Below are 21,974 nucleotides of genomic sequence, written 5' to 3' on the forward strand. Positions count from 1 at the left end.
TCTCATCATTCCAACACATTTAGCAACTTTTTTCCTCAGGTAACTTATAAGAGGCTTTCATGAGATATGTTCATTATTACCACTCCTAAGAAATAATTGTGTTGAACATATTCTATTGGTGTATCATCAATAACAATCCTGATCGGTATATTACTTTTGCGATTGCTAATGAGCATTATTTTGATCTTCTTTAAATTCAGAGACAATTTGTACGTATTAAACTTAAGTTTTTAACTTTATCATCTCCTCAGTTACAGAGGCCAGAAGTTGCTTCACGTCATCACCTGCACATCTAATTGTTGTATCATCAGCAAAGAGGATGAACTTCAGCAGTGTTGATACTTTACATATTTCGTTGATATATATTATAAATAGTGTGGGTCCCAGTATCGAGCCCTGGGGGACTCCACAGGTTATGTTCATGAGTGTAGATTGATGTTGGTCCATCTGAACAATCTGCTGTCTCATTTAAGTAGCTCTCCAGCAATTTCCCTGCCAATCCCACTATGCCATAGTTTTCCAGTTTATTTACCTAAATCTGGTGGTCAATGGTATCGAAAGCCTTTTGCAGGTCAATAAAAAGCATTCTTCGCCATTGTCCACACGTTAAGTGAGGACTTTGGGAAGGCTATTCTAAAACCTTAATTCTAGCCAGATTTAGCCATTCCCTTACCACTTCTGACATGTGTTTGGGGTCATTGTCCTGTTGGAACAACCAACTGCACCCAAGACCCAACCTCCGGGCTGATGATATTAGGTTGGCCTGAAGAATTTGGAGGTAATCCTCCTTTTTCATTGTCCCATTTACTCTGTGTAAAGCATTAGTTTCATTGGCAGCAAGACTCAGAGCATAATACTACCACCATGCTTGACGATAGACATGGTGTTCCTGGGATTAAAGGCCTCACCCTTTCCCCTCCAAACATTGCTGGGTATTGTGGCCAAACAGCTAAATTTTTGTTTCATCTGACCACAGAACTTTTCTCCACAAGATTTTATCTTTGTCCATGTGTCAGATGAAACTTGTGGACAATGCTGAAGAAACATGTAAAAAAACCAACAAATTTAGTTGAACTGCACCAATTTTGTCAAGAGGAGTGTTCAAAAATTTAACCAGACGCTTGCCAGAAGCTACCAAGAGTCCCTTTTTGCAGTGAAACTTGCCAAGGGAAATGTAACAAAATAAACATTGCTGTAGGTATTCTTTTGACCCAGCAGATTTGTTCACATTTTCAGTAGACTCATAATAAATTCATAAAAGAACCAAACTTCATGGATATTTTTTGTCACTAACAAGTATGTGCGTCCATATCACAAAAAAATAAGAGTTGTATAAATTGGAAACTCAAGACAGCCATGATATTTTGTTCTTTACAAGTGTATGTAAACTTTTGATCACACCCACCTGACACCTGTCTACACGAGCCCCTCCTCAGATGTCTTGTCCTGTGTTCTGTGGCTGCAGCGAGGTGTCCAACGGCTCCAACAGTCTGCAAGAAGGTGCAGTGGGCGGGTCCATGCTGTCGCTGACAAACAAGACGTCTACGTTGAGCCTGTGTTCTGACCCGGTCGGCACGGGGTCAGAAATGCAGAAGAACGGGGTTCATTCCTGCTCTTAAGCAGTACACGCTTACACACACACTCACGCACGCACACACACACACACACATGTTCTATTTAGAAGATGAGCAGTATCTGCCGTGATATGAATTTTCTTTCTTTTTGTTCTGTGAATGAGCTTTTTTTTAATGACTTTCCTCGCCTGGAAACCAGGGCATATGATAACAGTTCTTGTGTGTTTTTGGTGTTCCTTCACTTTTCTTTCTCCCCTTTAAACAATCTAGATTTAACATTCAGTATATAAGGAAAGGAATTAGGGTGGTGATGACAGTGGCGCTGTTACTTTCTGCACACATGCCTCAACCCCACGCCACATTTGATGTAGACTGCAGTCAGGAATATTGTGTGGTGACGAGGAGACAGCAGCATGCTCCCCCAGAGTCCTTCAACAAAGTGCTCGCACAGATCCAGATGGTCTGGGAAGGGAAAGCACCGCCTTGGTTGCCACAAGAAGCATGATTTTTTTTTTAATGCATTTTTAGGATTTCATGCTATGTCTTTTTTCATACTTAACATCACTATATTAAATATTTAAATGGAAGCATTCTGTTTTAAAGATTGCATCTTCTTGATAAGGGAACGATTGCTTCTTTTCATGTGGTAGCAGGAAACATGACGGTAGAAAAAAAGCTTTGGCTGAACGCACATCCTCAGGCTGGCTGCGTCTTCCTGCGTCAGGGTCAAAGGAGCCCTTTCCCTCCTCAGAGCTTCTCATCTGGCCACTCACAAAGCCTCCCCATTGGGATTATCTCCTCACCTCTTCGCCTAACTTCTATGAAGTTGCCTTCCCATGTGTCTTTTGGGCTTTTCTTTTCCATTTTGTTTTCATGCTTTGCGTTGTTGTGCTTTTTGGGGGCCGGCTGAAGGCTGTCAGGGACGTAACGAGTTCACTTCCTCCAGTGCTGTCATCACCATCACCACAATTAAAGTTAAAGTTAACCTTAACTTTAACTTTAACTATTCTGATACACCTTCACTGCTGACAGCACAATTTCACGAGTAGGATGAGCCCGTGTGTCCATCTGGATCCCCCTTTGAACCACACCTTCATCCTCTGGCCGCTGCCCCTACGGCTTCTTTTATTAGGTCCACTGCTCACTTATACATACAAGTATGTATACATACATTAATATACTAAGCACTATTAACGTGCCACCTCTTATTCTACTCGCTCAGCATTTATATTAAATGATCTCTACTTTAGAATCAGCAAGATATTTTTTATTAGGTTCTTTTTTTCATGGTTTAATTTTTCTGTCCACTGGTTGCCAACACAGACTTTATCCTTTCCCAGACGAAGGACTTCTGTGCGCATTGACGTGTGTAATCTTTTGTGTTCAAACAAAGATAAAAGACTATGCTTCCCAAGAAGACATGACAATTCTGTAACTTTGGGTGGGAAATTATGGAGTTGTGTGTGTGTGTATGTGTGTTAGTTTGTAGTTTTAGAAAATGTACCCTCAGTTTTTTTTTGGTTTTATTTTAATTTTTTTTGCCCGCAAATTGTGCTGTACTGGATGGAGATGTCAAGGTGTTAAAGTGTTGGGGTTGATCCAAACCCACCCTGAGGGGATACATGGGAAGTTTACTTAAAACAATAGCCTCAGCTCCTCTTAAATGTTCTTTTTTTTCCCCTGTATGATCACTTAATATTAAATCCTAATTGGCATGACTGAGTGACGTCCTAATAGACTTAGTTGAAAGAACACAATGTATTTTTATTTCCTTTTTGTTTTTCAAGGAAATGTCATCAAGCTCGCTGGATTTGTAGCTTCTCTTTTTTTTTTGGCGTTCTGCAAAAGAATGAATATTCTGACCTCCACGTCTTAAATCAACAGTGGCAGGAGAACATTGACGTTAGTTGAGCTGTTTGCTCAGTCAAGTGCTATAAACGGTAAACACCTTTGGTTTTGGACAATTGACATGCAATGTCAATTGGGATTACAGCATGTAGTGAGTGGCAAAAGAATTGAATCGAAGGGAGTGCAAGTGCTGCCTACTGCATGTTAGTCACTTCCACTTTTGACCACTGACCCTGTTACTGCTGTTCAAGGCTCATCTTTTATTCCCCGACTTTGTGGGTAAATTCTAATGACTTTTTTATATGATTACTCCCCTTGTAAAATATCTCTTAAATTAAGGTACCGGTTTGATTTCAGCAAGAAAAAAAAAAGGTTTTATATGTATATTATACTCCATTAAGGAATGTCTAGAATTATCTTCCTCCAATGTGGATGTAGCCATTATAACGCCATTTTGACTTTGTAAGAGAATTCACTGTGTGAAAATTTGTTTGCATTTTTGTATAATACAATCTGCTTTTTGTTTTGTTTTTGTTTGTTTGATACGAGCAGGAAGTCAAACTGGAAGTTTGAAGAGGGGAGGAAAAGTGAACCTGTGAAATTTGAGACAGCAAAATGTAACTTATGTACTACAGTGATTCCAAGCTGAGGGGGAAAGATTAAATGAGATTGCTAACTTTGACTTTCTGTGTCATTCTTCTCACGGTGAATAGTATATTTCTATAATGTAGCTAAATATACGTTTGAATTCGCAGCTTGTATTTATGACAAGCACGAAAGTAATTTAATGTAAATACAAATACATACTGTAGTTATTGTAAATGTTACCGTCAGGTATGAGGTAATGTTCCGTCACTGTGTTCACGCCTCTGTATATACATCATCTGATGTACTTTCGCACTTGCGACAGATTTTAGGTTTTAAGGCAAAATTGTGCGACCCTGTCGTGACTCCGAAGCAGCACAACAGCAACCGAATGCCAGCACTACACATACCTAAAGTTTTACTACACATACTTAAAGTTGTACTCCACGTGCCTCAAGTTGTACAAAGCATACCTAATGTACTACACGTACTTAAAGTTGTACAAAGCATACCTAATGTTGTACTACACACTTAAAGTTGTACTACAGGTACATCAAGTTGTATTACACATACCTAAAGTTGTACTACACGTACCTAAAGTTGTATTTCACATACCTAAAGTTGTACTACACGTACCTAAAGTTGTACTACACATACCTAAAGTTGTATTACACGTACCTAAAGTTGTACTACACGTACCTAAGGTTGTATTAAACATACCTAAAGTTGTACTACACGTACCTAAAGTTGTACTACACGTACTTAAAGTTGTACAGTGGGGCAAGAAAGTGTTTAGTCAGCCACCGATTGTGCGAGTTCTCCCACTTAAAATGATGACAGGTCTGTAATTTTCTCATAGGTACACTTCAACTGTGAGAGACGGAATGTGAATAAAAAATCTAGGAATTCACATTGTTGGAATTTTTTAAAATGTATTTGTAAATTATGGTGGAAAAAAAGCATTTGGTCAATAACAAAAATTCAACTCAATACTTTGTAATATAACCTTTGTTGGCAATAACAGAGGTCAAACGATTACTATAGGTCTTTACCAGGTTTGCACACGCAGTAACTGGTATTTTGGCCCATTCCTGTATGCAGATCTTCTCGAGAGCAGTGATGTTTTGGGGCTGTCGCCGAGCAACACGGACTTTCAACTCCCTTCACAGATTTTCTATGGGGTTGAGGTCTGGAGACTGGCTAGGCCACTCCAGGACTTTCAAATGCTTCTTACAGAGCCACTCCTTCGTTGCCTGGGCGGTGTGTTTGGGATCATTGTCATGCTGGAAGACCCAGCCACGTTTCATCTTCAAAGCTTTCACTGATGGAAGGAGGTTTTGGCTCAAAATCTCACGATACATGGCCCCATTCATTCTTTCCTCAACACGGATAGGTCCTGTCCCCTTAGCAGAAAAACAGCCCCAAGGCATGATGTTTCCACCCCCATGCTTCACTGTAGGTATGGTGTTCTTGAGATGCAACTCAGAATTCTTCTTCCTCCAAGCACGACGAGTTGAGTTTATACCAAAAAGTTCTATTTTTGTTTCATCTGACCACATGGCATTCTCCCAATCCTCTGCTGTATCGTCCATGTGCTCTCTGGCAAACTTCAGACGGGCCTGGACATGCACTGGCTTAAGCAGGGGGCACGTCTGGCACTGCAAGACTTGATTCCCTGTCGGCGAAGTGTGTTACTGATGGTAACCTTTGTTACTTTGGTCCCAGCTCTATGCAGGTCATTCACCAGGTCCCCCCGTGTGGTTCTGGGATTTTTGCTCACCGTTCACATGATCATTTTGACCCCATGGGATGAGATCTTGCGTGGAGCCCCAGATCGCGGGAGGTCATCAGTGGTCTTGTATGTCTTCCATTTTCTGATAATTGCTCCCACAGTTTATTTTTTCACACCAAGCTGCTTGCCTATTGTAGATTCCCTCTTCCTAGTCTGGTGCAGGTCTACAATTATTTTCCTGGTGTCCTTCGACAGTTCTTTGGTCTTGGCCATAGTGGAGTTTGGAGTCTGACTGTTTGAGGCTGTGGACAGGTGTCTTTTATACAGATAACGAGTTCAAACAGGTTCCATTAATACAGATAACGAGTGGAGGACAGAAGAGCTTCTTAAAGAAGAAATTACAGGTCTGTGAGAGCCAGAGATCTTCCTTGTTTGAAGTGACCAAATACTTATTTTCCACCATAATTTACAAATAAATTCTTTAAAATTCCTACAATGTGAATTCCTGGATTTTTTTTCTAATTCTGTCTCTCACAGTTGAAGTGTACCTATGATGAAAATTACAGACCTCTGTCATCATTTTAAGTGGGAGAACTTGCACAATCGGTGGCTGACTAAATATTTTTTTGCCCCACTGTACCTAAAGTTGTATTACGTACCTCAAATTGTACTACATGTACCAAAAGTTGTATTACACATACCTAAAGTAGTATTACACATACCTAAAGTAGTATTACACATACCTAAAGTTGTACTACACGTACCTAAAGTTGTACTACTCATACTTAAATCTGGCCTAGTGGTTAGAGTGTCCGCCCTGAGATCGGTAGGTTGGCAGTTCAAACCCCGGCCGAGTCATACCAAAGACTACATAAAAATGGGACCCATTGCCTCCCTGCTTGGCACTCACTATCAAGGGTTGGAATTGGGGGTTAAATCACCATAAATGATTCCCGGGCGCGGCACCGCTGCTGCTCACTGCCCCCCTCACCTCTCAGGGGTTGAACAAGGTGATGGGTCGAATGCAGAAGACACATTTCACCACACCTACTGTAGTGTGTGTGTGACAATCATTGGTACTTTAACTGTTTTACTCATACCTAAAGTTGTACTACAAACCTAAAGTTGCTCCACACATTCGTGAAGTTGTACTACACATACTTAAAGTTATACTACACGAACCTCAAATTGTACTACACATACCTAAAGTTGGACTATACATTGATAAAGTCGAATTACATATACCTAAAGTTGTATTGCCCGTACCCAAAGTTGTATTACACATACCTAAAGTTGTACTACTCATACTTAAATTTGTTCTTTATGTACGTAAAGTTGTACTACACGTACCTAAAGTTGCACTACACATTCCTCAAGTTGTACTACAAACCTAAAGTTGTACTCTACATACCTAAAGTTGTACGACACATACCTAAAGTTGTTCTACACATACCTAAAGTTGTACTACACGAACGTAAAGTTGTACTACACAGACCTAAAGTATTAATACATGTACCTAAAGTTATACTACACTTAAAGTTGTACGACACATACCTAAAGTTGTACTACACGTACCTAAAGTTGTTCTACACATACCTAAAGTTGTATTACACGTACCTAAAGTTGTACTACACAGACCTAAAGTTTTAATACATGTACCTAAAGTTATACTACACTTAAAGTTGTACGACACATACCTAAAGTTGTACTACACGTACTTAAAGTTGCACTACACATACCTAAAGTTGTACGACAAGTACCTAAAGTTGTACTACACGTACCTAAAGTTGTACAACACGTGCCTAAGGTTGTACTACACGTACCTTAAGTTGTATTACACATACCTAAAGATATACTACACATACCTAAAGTTTTACGACACGAACCTAAAGTTGTACTTCATTTAAAGTTGTGCTAAACGTACCTAAAGTTGTACTACATATACCTAAAGTTGTACTACACATACTTAAAGTTGTACTACATATACCTAAAGTTGTACTACACATACCTAAAGTTGTACGACACATACTTAAAGTTGTACTACACATACCAAAAGTTGTACTAAAAATACCTAAATAGTTGTACTACAAAGACAGGAGCACACACAAAGCTCTTAATAAAAGAAAAAATATTACAGAAACAAAAAATACTCAATGGTTGATTCTCGAATTGCCCAGAAACGTAAATACAAAGCTGTTAAAAACCCCAAACAAGAAATTAGAAGGGCTCCAGGACCAGAAGGTGTGTCCCCCTCCTGTCAGAGAGTCTGGCCCCCACCTTCATGCAGATCTTCAACCCATCACTGGAAATGAGTGTGCTTCAAAGGTTCCACCATCTTCCTCACTTCCAAGGTCTGATGCCACAGGACTCAAAGACAACAGACCCCTCACCCTGACGCCTCCTGTTGGACCCCCTGCAGTTTGCCTATTGGGAAAACAAGCAGTCATCATGGGTCTGAACCACTTCCTGCATCACCTTGGGTCCCACACTAGGATCCTGCTTGTGGAATTCTGCTCCTCATCCAACACCATCATCCGAGGTGTCCAAACTCACCTGCCTCCCAGCCCACCTGGCAGCGGACCACCAACCTCCTGACAGATAGACTAGGCAGGGGCACATGATCCAGCACCCGGACAATCAGCACTGGTGCCCCCCAAGGGTGTGTTCTCTCCCCACTGCTTTTCTCCCTCCACATCTACAGCAAGGACTGCACCTCGGGGATCCTTCTGTGAAACTCTTAAGGTTGGCAGACGACACCACCGCCATCATTCTCATCCAGGACGGCAAAAAGTCCTCCCACAGACGGGAGGTGGAACAGCTTCTTCTCCGGTGCAGTCAGAACCATCTGGAGGTCAACTGTGGAGATGACCGCCCAGCAGGCACAAGACATTGAAGCAACACTGACAACTTCCTGGAGTAGGTCCTGATGTTCAACTTCAGCCACTCAAACATAACGTTGAAACAACATGCTTTCTGAAGACCTTGAATCATTGTCAGGTTGTGACTTTGATTTGACATTGAATTTTGGTCATTTCCCAACCAACAACTCCAATGTACGACATCAATGTTGCCTCAATGTAACACAACTATTTGGCAACACCGTTTCAAAGTCAGTTTTAAAGGACATGCACGTACAATCAGCGTTGTATCAAAGTCAGTTTTAAAGGACATGTATGTATAATCAATATTGTATCAAAGTCAGTTTTAAAGGACATGTACGTATAGACAGCGTTGTTTCAAAGTCGGTTTTAAAGCACATGTACGTGTAATCAGCGTTGTTTCAAAGTCAGTTTTAAAAGACATGTACGTATAATCATTGTTGTATCAAAGTCAGTTTTAAAGGACATCTACATATAATCAGCGTATCAAAGTTAGTTTTAAAGGACATGTACATATAATCAGTGTTGTATCAAAGTAAATTTTAAAGGACATGTATGTATAATCAACATTGTGTCAAAGTCAGTTTTTAAGGACATGTATGTATTATTAGCGTTGTATCAAAGTCGGTTTTAAAGGACATGTATGTATGATCAACATTGTATCAAAGTCAGTTTTAAAGATCATGTTCGTATAATCAGCGTTGTTTCAAAGTCAGTTTTAAAGGACATGTACGTATAATCATCGTTGTATCAAAGTCAGTTTTAAAACACATGTACATATAAACAGCGTTGTTTCAAATTCGGTTTTAAAGGACATGTACGTATAATCAGCGTTGTATCAAAGTCAGTTTTAAAAGACATGTACGTATAATCAGCGTTGTATGGAAGTCAGTTTTAAAAGACATGTACGCATAATAAACACAGTATCAAAGTCAGTTTTAAAGGACATGTACGTATAATCAGCGTTGGATCAAAGTCAGATTTTAAGGACATGTACGTATAATCAGTGTTGTTTCTAAGTCAGTTTTAAAGGACATGTACGTAAAATCAGTCTTGTATGAAAGTCAGTTTTAAAGGACATGTGCGTATAATCAGTGTTGTATCAAAGTCAGTTTTAAAGGACATGTATGTAAAATCAGCGTTGTTTCAAAGTCGGTTTTAAAGGACATGTACGTATAATCAGCGTTGTATCAAAGTCAGATTTTAAGGACATGTACGTATAATCAGTGTTGTTTCTAAGTCAGTTTTAAAGGACATGTACGTAAAATCAGTCTTTTATGAAAGTCAGTTTTAAAGGACATGTGCGTATAATCAGCGTTGTATCAAAGTCAGTTTTAAAGGACATGTATGTAAAATCAGCGTTGTTTCAAAGTCGGTTTTAAAGGACATGTAAGTATAATCAGTGTTATATCAAAGTCAGTTTTAAAGGACATGTACGTATAATCAGTGTTGTATCAAAGTCAGTTTTAAAGGACCTGTATGTATAATCAATATTGTATCAAAGTCGGTTTTAAAGGTCATGTACATATAATCAGCGTTGCATCAAAGTCTGTTTTAAAGGACATGTACGTACAAACCCCGTGTCCATATGAGGTGGAAAATTGTGTTAGATGTCAATATAAACGGAATACAATGATTTGCAAATTATTTTCAACCCATATTCAGTTGAATATGCTACAAAGACAACATATTTGATGTTCAAACTGATAAACTTTTTTTTTGCAAATAATCATTATCTTAAGAATTTGATGCCAGCAACACGTGACAAAGAAGTTGGGAAAGGTGGCAATAAATACTGATAAAGTTGAGAAATTCTCATCAAACACTTATTTGGAACATCCCACTGGTGTGCAGGCTAATTGGGAACAGGTGGGTGCCATGATTGGGTATAAAAGCAGCTTCCGTGAAATGCTAAGTAATTCACAAACAAGGATGGGACGAGGGCCACCACTTTGTAAGCAAATTGTCAAACAGTTTTAGAACAACATTTTTCAACGAGCTATTGCCAGGAATTTAGGGATTTTACCATCTACGGTCCGTAAAATCATCAAAAGGTTCAGAGAATCTGGAGAAATCACTGCACGTAAGCGATGATATTACGGACCTTTCATCCCTCAGGCGGTGCTGCATCAAAAACCGACATCAGTGTGTAAAGGATATCACCACAGGGGCTCAGGAACACTTCATAAAACCACTGTCAGTAACTACAGTTGGTCGCTACATCTGTAAGTGCAAGTTAAAACTCTACTCTGCAAAGCGAAAGCCATTTATCAACAACACCAAGGAGCGCCGCCGGCTTCGCTGAGCCCGAGCTCATCTAAGACGGACTGATACAAAGTGGAAAAGTGTTCTGTGGTCTGACGAGACCACATTTCAAATTATATTTGGAAACTGTGTACGCAGTGTCCTCTGGAACAAACAGGAAAATAATCATCCGGTTTGTTGTAGGCGCAAAGTTCAAAAGCCAGCATCTGTGATGGTATGGGGGTGTATTAGTGCCCAAGGCATGGGTAACTTACACATCTGTGAAGGCACCATTAATGCTGAATGGTCCATACAGGTTTTGGAGCAACATATGTTGTAATCCAAGCAACGTTATCATGGACGCCCCTGCTTATTTCAGCAAGACAATGCCAAGCCACGTTTCACAACACCGTGGTTTAGTAGTAAAAGAGTGCAGGTACTTTCCTGGCCCGCCTGCAGTCCAGACCTGTCTCCCATCGAAAATGTGTGGCGCATTATGAAGCGTAAAATACGACAGCGAAGACCCCAGACGGTTGAACGACTGAAGCTCTACATAAAACAAGAATGGGAAAGAATTCCACTTTCAAAGCTTCAACCATTACTTTCCTCAGTTCCCAAACGTTTATTGAGTGTTGTTGAAAGAAAAGGTGATGTAACACAGTGGTGAACATGCCCTTTCCCAACTACTGTGGCACATGTTGCAGCCATAAAATTCAAAGTTAATTATTATTTGCAAAAAAATAAAAATAAAGTTTATGAGTTTGAAGATCAAATATCTTGTCTTTTTAGTGCATTCAACTGAATATGGGTTGAAAAGGATTTGCAAATCATTGTACTCTGTTTATATTTACATCTAACACAATTTCCCAACTCATATGGAAACGGGGTTTGTATAATCAGCGTTGTATCAAAGTCAGTTTTAAAGGACATGCATGTATAATCAATGTTGTATCAAAGTAAATCAATCAATGTTAATTTATATGGCCCTAAATCACAATTCTCTCAAAGTCTTGTGCCTGCTGGAAGTGGACTTCAGGAGAGTCCCCCCTTCACCATTCTGAACAGCACCGTGTCTAGGAACTGCTGATCTTGTTGGTTACCTCCATCATTCAGTCGGTCCTGTGCACCATCACCATCTGGTTTAGATCAGAAACCAAGCTGGACCCACACAGACCGGAATGAACAATCAGGACTGTAAACAAGATCATCGACCTTCTCCCCCATCCAGGACTTCTACGTGTCCATGCTCAGGAAACGGGCAGGTAGCTTCACTGCAGAACTCTCCCACCCTCGTCACAGACTGTAAACTCCTCCCTCTGATAGGTGTTCCAAAACAACCATCATGAGAACGCTTTCCTCCGTCAGGTGACCAATCTGATGAACACTAAGAAGAACTCTGGAACTCTTCTCTCACTAAGAATGCATTAACTCATGCTCACGTCATTGTCTTTTTTGATTCACACTATTCACCACTGCACTACTTCAATCAATCAATCAATCAATGTTTGTTTATATAGCCCTAAATCACAAATGTCTCAAAGGACTGTACAAACCACTATGACTATGACATCCTCGTTAGGCCCACATAAGGGCAAGGAAAACTCACACCCAGTGGGACGCCAGTGACAATGATGACTATGAGAACCTTGGAGAGGACCTCATATGTGGGTAACCCCCCCGCCCCCAGGGGACCGAAAGCAATGGATGTCGAGCGGGTCTAACATGATACTGTGAAAGTTCAATCCATAGTGGCTCCAACACAGCCGCGAGAGTCCCGTCCACAGGAAACCATTCCGAGCGGAGTCGGATACGCAGCGTAGAGATGTCCCCAACCAATACACAGGCGAGCGGTCCATCATGGGTCCCGACTCTGAACAGCCAGTACTTCATCCATGGCCATCGGACCGGACCCCCTCCACAAGGGAGGGGGGGAAAGAGGAGAAAAAGAAAAGAAGTGGCAGATCAACTGGCCTAAAAAGGAGGTCTATTTAAAGCAGTGGTGTCAAACTCAAATACAGAGTGGGCCGAAATTTAAAACTGAACAAAGCCGCGGGCCAAGGTTGAACAAATTAATCCTTTGATAGGGACCCAAACAAGTTTTACATTGAATATTGACCAAGCAAGGCGTATATAACTTTATAGTGACATGCAAAATCCAGTTTCAAATAATATTAATTAAAAAATATCAATGGCATATCAAATTAAATAAAAACACAAATTTAAGGCCTTTTTTCGGCGGCGGGTTTGAGTTGGGGTGGGGTTTGGTGGTAGCGGGGGTGTATATTGTAGCATCCCGTAAGAGTTAGTGATGCAAGGCGTTCTGGGTATTTGTCCGGTTGTGTTTGTTGTGTTACGGTACGGATGTTCTCCCGAAATGTGTTTGTCATTCCTTTTTGCTGTGGGTTCACAGTGTGGCGCATATTGGTAACAGTTTATACGGCCACCCTCAGTGTGACCTGTAAGGCTGTTGACCAAGTATGCTTTGCATACACTTGTGTGTGTGTGTATGAGCCGCATATATTATGTGAGTGGGCCGGCACGCTGTTTTTATGGAAGAAAAGCGGACGTGGCGACATGTAGAGAACGCTAAAAGCAGTGCTTTTACGGCCCTCCCCCGATATTATTGTCTAGGTGGAAATTGGGAGAAATTCGGGAGGGGCACTGAATTTGAAAATATCCCACTTTGCCAACATCAACAACACATCTCTACTTTGTAGGCTTTTAGGTGATACAAAAAAAAAGGTCCAATTTTGTAGGCTCTTGGAAATAGAAGCCATCCAATACATATCTACTTTGTGATAAAAGTCGTCCAAGTTTTTAGGCACTTTAGTGATAGAATCCGTCCAAAACATCCCTACTTTGTAGGCTCTTAGGTGATATAGATCGTCCAACGCATCTCCACATTGATGGCTCTTTGGCGAAAAAAGTCGTCGAATTTTTTAGGCACTTTAGTGATAGTATTTGTCCACACATCTCTACTTTCTATGTTCTTTGGTGATACAATCCGTCCAACACATCTCGACTTTGTAGGCTCTTTTGTGATATAATTAGCCCAACGCATCCCTACTTTGATAGCCCTTTGGTGGTAAAAGTCGTCCAATTTTGTAGGCACTGAAGTGATAGTGATTACCATGAATTGATTAACGTGGACCCCGACTTAAACAAGTCGAAAAACTTATTCGGGTGTTACCATTTAGTGGTCAATTGTACGGAATATGTACTGTACTGTGCAATCGAGTAAAAAAAGTTTCAATCAAGCAATCAATATAATTTGTCGAACACAGCTCTACTTTTTATGCTCTTTGGTGATAGAATCTGTCCAACACATCTCGACTTTGTAGGCTCTTTGGTGATGTAATAAGTCCAACCCATCTCTACTTTGATGGCCCTTCGGTGGTAAAAGTCGTCCAATTTTGAAGGGACTTTAGTGATAGAATTTGTCCAATACAGCCTTACTTTGATGATAGACTTTCGTCCAACACATCTCTACCTTGTAGACTCTTTGGTGATAGAATCCGTCGAATACATCTCTACTTTGTAGGCTCTTTAGTTTCAGACGCAATCAAACACATCTCTAATTTGTAGGCTCTTTGGTGATAGACGCCGTCCAACATGGCGGTCGTGTGAGGTGATCCGTTTGTCTGCACTATTTGGAAATGAGGTGAGTTTGTGTTTACTAAAGATTGGGAACATTATTCACACTATCTTCTACTAAAAAGTGCTTTTTCAGCAGGTCGTAAATATTTGTAATGTTTTGTGCGTGTGATGAACTGGAACAGTTAGGCAAAACTTCACATTTCTTTCTGCTTAAAATCCAGAAGTGCGGCAGGCAATGAGGTCTATTTTGTTGCAACTGTAACTTTATACCTTTTAGTCATAGTTATTGTAAGTGCCATATATATTGCCCTCTTCCCCTATTAGTCAAGGGTGTTGAACTTGAGCGATGCCAAATGTGATTTAAGCAGATGAAGATTAAACATGTGAATCTAGTTAGCATTAGCCCTTAAAAGGACTAACAGGCTGGCTTCAATCTGAAAAATGAAATATTACCACTCTTAGAGGTATTAAAATGTTTCCACCTGCCAATTTGTGAGAAAATTAATTTGGTAACAATAAAAACATTGAAATAAAATACAGAAATATCCGTTCCTCCTCTTTTTTTATAGCTTGTCGTTGTTGTAGGCACAATACCAATGTGAGCAATTTGCAAAATGCGCAACTGCATTTTGCAAATTTGTATAATGCGCAATCTTTTTGCAAATTGTTTCCAGCTATATATTTGAATAATGCGTGGTGCACATTTTGCAAATCAATGAGCGCAAATGCATGTTTTTAGTGTCAAAATATTTTATTAAATACTTATGTAAATCTATTCATTTGTAGTCGGGACAATATAACTGAGTATTGCCCTCAAATCAGTCCAACCCTAACCCTAACCACTATACAGTGTACGTCCACGACTATAAACTACTGACTAAACTACTACCACAACTTGGTTTACTATTTATAAAATATAATAATGTTGGGTTACTGACTAAACCATCCACAAAATCTCGTCTTAAATCTCATCTTGCGATATGCAAATTGCTTGCGCACAATGGAAATGACGTATAATTTGCAAAGTGCGTGAGATTGGTGAAATTCTTACAACATCCTTATCTAGGGTACACCGCTAGAGCCTATCCCAGCTGACTAAGAATATTTCCTTTTACGTTTTGTATGTAATGTCGTCAATAAACAAATTATTATTTGATTATATAATTGTTGCAACTACTGGGGGTCCTCAGATCCTCAGATTGTGATGTACGGTGCATCAGGAAAGTATTCACACCACTTCACTTTTCCACATGTTATGTTACAGCCTTATTCTACAATGGAATACAAATTTTTATTCCTCAAAATTCTACAAACAATACCCCAAAATTTGAAACTATTTTTTCAATTTCCATCCATCCATCCATTTTTTTTACCGCTTTTCCCTAGTTTATTAGAAGAAGAAGGAGAAAGAAGAAATCCTTTATTTTTCCATTCCAACATGTACAAGACACATCAGAACTGAAATTACATTTTCAGCACAGTCCAGCTAAGAGCAGACATACTTTACAGGGGGGTGGACAAGACGAGACCGCCGACGGATCAGCCACTTACAGCGCTCCTTAAAAAGATGAGAAAAGGGTGACATTAGGAGAGGGGGGTGGGGGGAGTAAAAAAATATCAGTCTCAGGCTAGACCCTCAGGAGGCGTCTAGAATGAGTCCAAGGAAAAAACCTCACATAGCATGGCCCACATTAAACATACATATATCACACCAACTTGCAAAAGAGGGAGGGGTGGGTTAGAGGAGGCCCGCTGTCGCTCTATAGCTCCGCTCAGCCATCCACAGCCCCAGAGAAATGAAGCGGTGGTGAAGGCGTTGATTTCAAGGGTGGGGATTATGCCTGCGTGTATGCCCAATTGACTTGGGAGAGATGATGAATGTTTTTGTAAGACTGAGGCCGATAAAATTCGGCTACAGATGTTGTTGACAAAAAAGGAAGGTCAAAAGCGTCCATCTTTGAGGAGTCTTCGGGAGATTTTCTTCAGAACAGCCTGTTCCCTTGTCAAGGCCATTCAGAGAGTCCAAATCGTAGATAAAAAGTAGTTTTTCTTCGAGAAGACAAAATATTGACTTATCTCCTCTGTTGTCCATGCTGGATTTTCTTAGATTCCAATTAATTATTCCTTTTCTGCAAACTTTTCCAAGATGAGATCCATTTTGCTATTCAATTTAGACATTGCTCTAGTTTGTGTTCCCACAGCTCGACCCAATCCTTCCATTGCGTTGAACATCCGTTGGGCCCCTTGAGTGGCTGCCATCGTCTTCCGAATGTGTCGATACACCAGAGCAATGCCCAGCCCAATCAGCAAGTGGCCCGCGATCACAGCTCCAAATAGGTAGATGTCTTCGACGTCCTCGATGGAAAGGGCTGAGAGGCACATGATCCTCCATGTGTTGCAGGAGTCCCTCCCCCGAACCTCTTTTTCTTGTCGAAAAGACTGTGTCAATTGCGTCAAGAGTCCAGCTGATCATATTCATATTGAAATTTCGATTAGAGGACAGCGGAAAGAAAGAGGCTTTTAAAAAAGTTCAGACAAGGGAGAGCAAGCAGGGAAGAAGGGAACGGAGAGTGCGACCGCCCTCACCAAATTAATTTGTGAGAAAATGAATTTGGTAACAATAAAAACATTCAAATAAAATACAAAAATATCCATTCCTCCTTTTTCTATAGCTTGTCCTTATCTAGGGTACACCGCTAGAGCCTATCACAGCTGAGTAAGAATATTTCCTATTAAGTTTTGAATGTAATTTCGTCAATAAAAAAATTATTTGATTATATAATTTTTGCAACTACTGGTGGTCTTCAGATTGTGATGTACGGTGCATCAGGAAAGTATTCAAACCACTTCACTTTTCCACATGTTATGTTACAGCCTTATTCTACAATGGAATACACATTTTTAGTCCTCAAAATTCTACAAACAATACCCCAAAATAATTTTTTCAATTTGCAAATTTCCATCCATCCATCCATCCATCCATCCATATTTTTTATCGCTTGTCCCTAATTTATTAAGTATAAACAAACTAAAACATCATATGTTCAGATATTTTCACAGCGTTTGCTCAATACTTAGGCAGCAATTACAGCCTCAAGTATGTTTGAATACGCTGCCACAAATTTGGCACACCTATCTTTGGACAGTTGCAACCATTCCTCTCTGCAGCACCTCTCAAGTTTCATTGGGTTGGATGTGAAGTGTTGGTTGTCATCCAGGATGTCTCTGTACATTGCTGCATTCATCTTAGTGTAGTCAGGGAGGTGACTAAGAACCTGATGGTCACTCTGTCAGATCTACAGCAATCCTCTGTAGAGAGAGGAGAACTTTTCAGAAGGACAACCATCTCTGCAGCAATCCACCAATCAGGCCTGCATGGTAGAGTGGCCAGACGGAAGCTATTTTGTAGGAAAAAGTTTGCCAAAATGCACCTGAAAGACTTCAGACCCCAAGAAACAAAATCCTTGGGTTTGATAAGACAAAGATTGAATGCCAGGCGTCATGTTGGGAGTAAACCAGGCACCGCTCATCACCAGGCCAATACCATCCCTACAGTGAAGCATGGTGGTGGCAGCATCATGGTGTGGGGATAGTTTTTTACCTGCTGAAACTGGGTGAATCGTCAGGATAGAGGGAAAGATGAATGCAGCAATGTACAGAGACATCCTGGATGACAACCAACACTTCCCATCCAACTTGATGGAGCTTGAGCAGTGCTGCAAAGAGGAATGGGGGAAAGTGTGGCAAAAATAGGTGTGCTAAGTTTGTAACAGCATATTCAAAAAATAATTGAGGCTGCCAAAGGTGCATCAACAAAGTATTGTGCAATGTAGGGCTGCAACTAACGATTTATCTGCTAATCGATTAATCTGTCGATTATTACTTCGATTATTCGATTAATAATCAGGTAAAAGAGACAAACTACATTTCTATCCTTTCTAATACTTTATTTAAAAAAACAGCACGCTGGCACCATGTCCTTTTGACTTGCCAAATAAAACAAGGCAAGTGTTACAAAAATGTTTTTTTTATATCCATCCATTTTCTACCGCTTATTCCCTTTTGGGATAGCGGGGGGCGCTGGCGCCTATCTCAGCTACAATCAGGCGGAAGGCGGGGTACACCCTGGACAAGTCGCCACCTCATCAATGTGCACCAATTTCATGCACAATAGCAATAATTTTGCTCAGGGGAATTTCAAACCTGGCTATTACCTATTCCAACCATTCTGCAATGTTGGATGCTGAATGTATTTCCTCTAGTGGCATGGTCTTAAGGCAGATTGACTTCATGTTCCATTCGTCTCCAATATAATGGCATGTATTGCCAAGGTAGCCTTCCGTGGCTACACCTGTCCACACATCAGTAGTGAGAGCAATTTTGCTCCGGGTGGCTAATGTATCAGTCTACACAGCATGGAATGTCTGCTCGTACTTCCTCTCCATGAGTTTGATAAAATGGGTCCTCGAGGAAAGAGTGTAACCAGGGTTGAGGACGTGAATCATTTGTCGAAAACTTAATCCTCCACCATTGATTGTAGCCTCATTTCAGTTAGCAACATATTCAGGATAGCATCAATCAATGTAGCTGCTTGCTGTGGTGTGCACACCTTCCTTTGTACCAAGTCTCTAATGCTGGCTTGTTTCTTTCTGAAATGAGAGAAACCATATAATGAACGTACATAGTAGCATCATTTACATGTAACTCAATACATACCCAGTTGATTTTATTAATCATTTCTGACGTAAAAGACAAATATGCCACCACATTAAAAAAACAGCTATATTAAATAAATGGACATTGGAGTTACAGAATACACCAATAATAACACACAATTGTATCTCATCAGATCAGAACTGGATCAGATATAGTACACCTGTCTTTTGTGAATAATAAAGGATTCACTCACGGCTGCCTGTGAATAATAGCATGAAATATTTCACCACCTTCATAACGTTTAGTTATACCAAAGCGTCACTCAAATTTAAATAGATTCATATGGCTTTATTGGGCTTGGCTACATTGATCCATTATGAAACCAACCGGAGATATTTCTGTCCGTTGCGTTTATTTCCAAATTGGTAACCATGCGTTTTCTCTCTCAAAACGGAGTCAAATGTGCCGGAGACACATATCATCCCCGCGTTGATACAAAAGCATAACGTTAACGTTACTCAGAAAAAAGCTGAACTCATGAATGCCTAATGCCACTCATAACACAGAAAATTAAGTCGTCGCTCTATCCAAAAAGTTCCTAACACTCTGAAAGTTAATCCACAACAGTTGCTGGTGCGCTTCCTTAAAAAAAAAAATCTCCTCGTTAACAAAAGATTAAAGACACACAAAGACTAACACAGGGGATCAATTTACTTGGACTCTGAACTTAAAGTTACATACCGGTAGTTCCCTTCATCCATGGCTCCCACATATTTCCTCTTCAGGCGCTCCCGAAGCAATGATGTCCTTCGTGCCACGCAAGGTCCACGTTGCCCATTTTGCAGGGAACTGTCTTCTTTGAAGTCTTTAAAGTAAAGTGTTCAGACACTTTTGAAGACATAGGTCGTGCACTTTTCTCCATTGAAACATTAACCTCAAGATGTTTCTCCGCTGAACTATTGCTACTGCTTTCCTCTGCCATTTTTCGAATGTTTCCAGGCAAAGGAGACTGCGTGGTCAAGTGATCTGCACATGACACATCATTGGCGGGCTTACTGCCATCTCATGAAACGTAGCCGCAGCGCATGCGCGTAGCATAGATCCAACGAATCGATGACTAAATTAATTGCCAACTATTTTTATAATCGATTCTAATCAATTTAATCGATTAGTTGTTGCAGTCCTAATGCAATGGCTGTGAGTACTTACAGTTGTGATCAAAATTATTTAACCCCCGCACAATTTTGGTGTTTTAGCAAGTTGGACATTTATTCCGTATTTTGTTTATAGTCATATCAAATAAAGATGCATTAAATAGACAAATGCTACTTGAATTACAACATTATATTTTGTAACATACCAAACAGTGTCATTTCTCTTAATATCTCATTGACAAAATTATTCAACCCCTTGAAGATCATAACTCCTAAGAACAGAATTTGAATAAAGTCTTTTCAATCAGGTATCGAAAACACCTGTAGATGTGATTAGAACCATAACAAGCACCAATAAACTAATTGAAAAAGACTGTGACGCTCAGCTTCTTGTAGAAGGTCAATGGTATATTTGCAACATGGTGATGTCCAGGGAGTGGTCAAAGAAGTCAAGAGAGGAGGTAATTTCTCTTCATAAGAAAGGATATGGATGTAAGAAAATAGCAAAGACATTACACATTCCAAGAGACACAGTTGGGGGCATAATTCGCAAGTTTAAAGCTAAAGGCACAGTGGAAACACTACCTGGGCGTGGTAGAAAGAGGATGCTGTGTGCAACTGCTGTCCGGTATTTGAAGCGTACAGTTGTGAAAAACCCCCGGGTAACAGCTGAGAAACTACAACAGGACATTGCAGAGGGGGGAATGCAGGTTTCGTCCCAGACAATAAGGCGCGCACTACGAGATGAAGGCCTTCATGCCAGAACTCCCAGGTGCACCCCACTTCTGACTACCAGTCACAAGAAAAATGGACTCCTGTATGCCAAAAATCATCTGGACAAACCCCAAAGGTTTTGGGAAACTGTTCTATGCAGTGATGAGACAAAACTGAAACTCTTTGGGCCTATGAATCAACGTTATGTCTGGAGGGAAAACAATGAAGCTTACAAAGAGAAGAACACCTTACCTACTGTTAAGCATGGTGGGGGATCAATAATGCTCTAGGGCTGTTTCTCTGCCTCAGGTACCAGGAATCTCCAGCGCGTTCAAGGCATTATGAATTCTATTTCCTACCAGGATATATTAGCTGCAAATGTCATGAAGTCAGTGACGAAGCTGAGGCTTGGGAGACATTGGACCTTCCAACAGGACAACGATCCCAAGCATACCTCCAAATCAACATCAGAGTGGTTGCAGAAGAAGGGCTTGAAGACTCTGGAATGGCCTTCACAGTCGCCAGACCTAAATCCTATAGAAAACCTGTGGTGGGACTTGAAGAAAGCAGTTGCAGCACGCAAGCCCAAGAATATGAATGAACTGGAGGCCTTTGCCCAAGAGGAATGGGCTAAAATACCTGTAGATGGTTGCAAGAAGCTTGTGTCCGGTTATGTATCACGTTTGAAGGATGTAATTACTGCCAAAGGGTGTTCTACTAAGTACTAAAGATGCATGTAATGAGATATTAAGAAAAATGTCCTTTTTTGGTATTTTGTAAAATACAGTGTTACAATTTAAGTTGTCTATTTGACTCATCTTTATTTGATATGACTATGAGCAAAATACGCAATAAATGTCCAACTTGCTAAAACACCAAAATTGTGTGGGGGTTGAATAATTTTGATCACAACTTTATGTACATCTGTGTTCATTTTGTTGACAAAAAAATTTGCCTCCTTGTTATCATCAGACCAATTTTCCCTTGACGA

General features: G+C 40.3%; 2 protein-coding genes across 5 annotated transcripts in view; both read left to right on the forward strand.

Moving 5' to 3' along the window:
* The window catches only part of rc3h1b (ring finger and CCCH-type domains 1b), a 39,145-nt gene extending 35,041 nt beyond the window's left edge, over window positions 1-4,104 (forward strand). For all 4 annotated transcript variants that reach the window (XM_061920078.1, XM_061920080.1, XM_061920079.1 and 1 more), the window contains exon 20: window positions 1,466-4,104. In XM_061920078.1, the coding sequence (XP_061776062.1) occupies window positions 1,466-1,619 (154 nt within the window). In that variant the 3' untranslated portion in view covers window positions 1,620-4,104. The remainder of the gene's footprint in view (window positions 1-1,465) is intronic.
* Window positions 4,105-14,234: 10,130 nt separating this feature from the next.
* extl2 (exostosin-like glycosyltransferase 2) overlaps window positions 14,235-21,974 on the forward strand; it is a 20,645-nt gene continuing 12,905 nt past the window's right edge. Inside the window, exon 1 of the mRNA XM_061920082.1 lies at window positions 14,235-14,523. Coding sequence (XP_061776066.1) covers window positions 14,519-14,523 — 5 coding nt within the window. The 5' untranslated portion in view covers window positions 14,235-14,518. The remainder of the gene's footprint in view (window positions 14,524-21,974) is intronic.

The sequence above is a fragment of the Nerophis ophidion genome, linkage group LG14 (assembly GCF_033978795.1).
Source record: "Nerophis ophidion isolate RoL-2023_Sa linkage group LG14, RoL_Noph_v1.0, whole genome shotgun sequence".
NCBI lineage: Eukaryota > Metazoa > Chordata > Actinopteri > Syngnathiformes > Syngnathidae > Nerophis > Nerophis ophidion.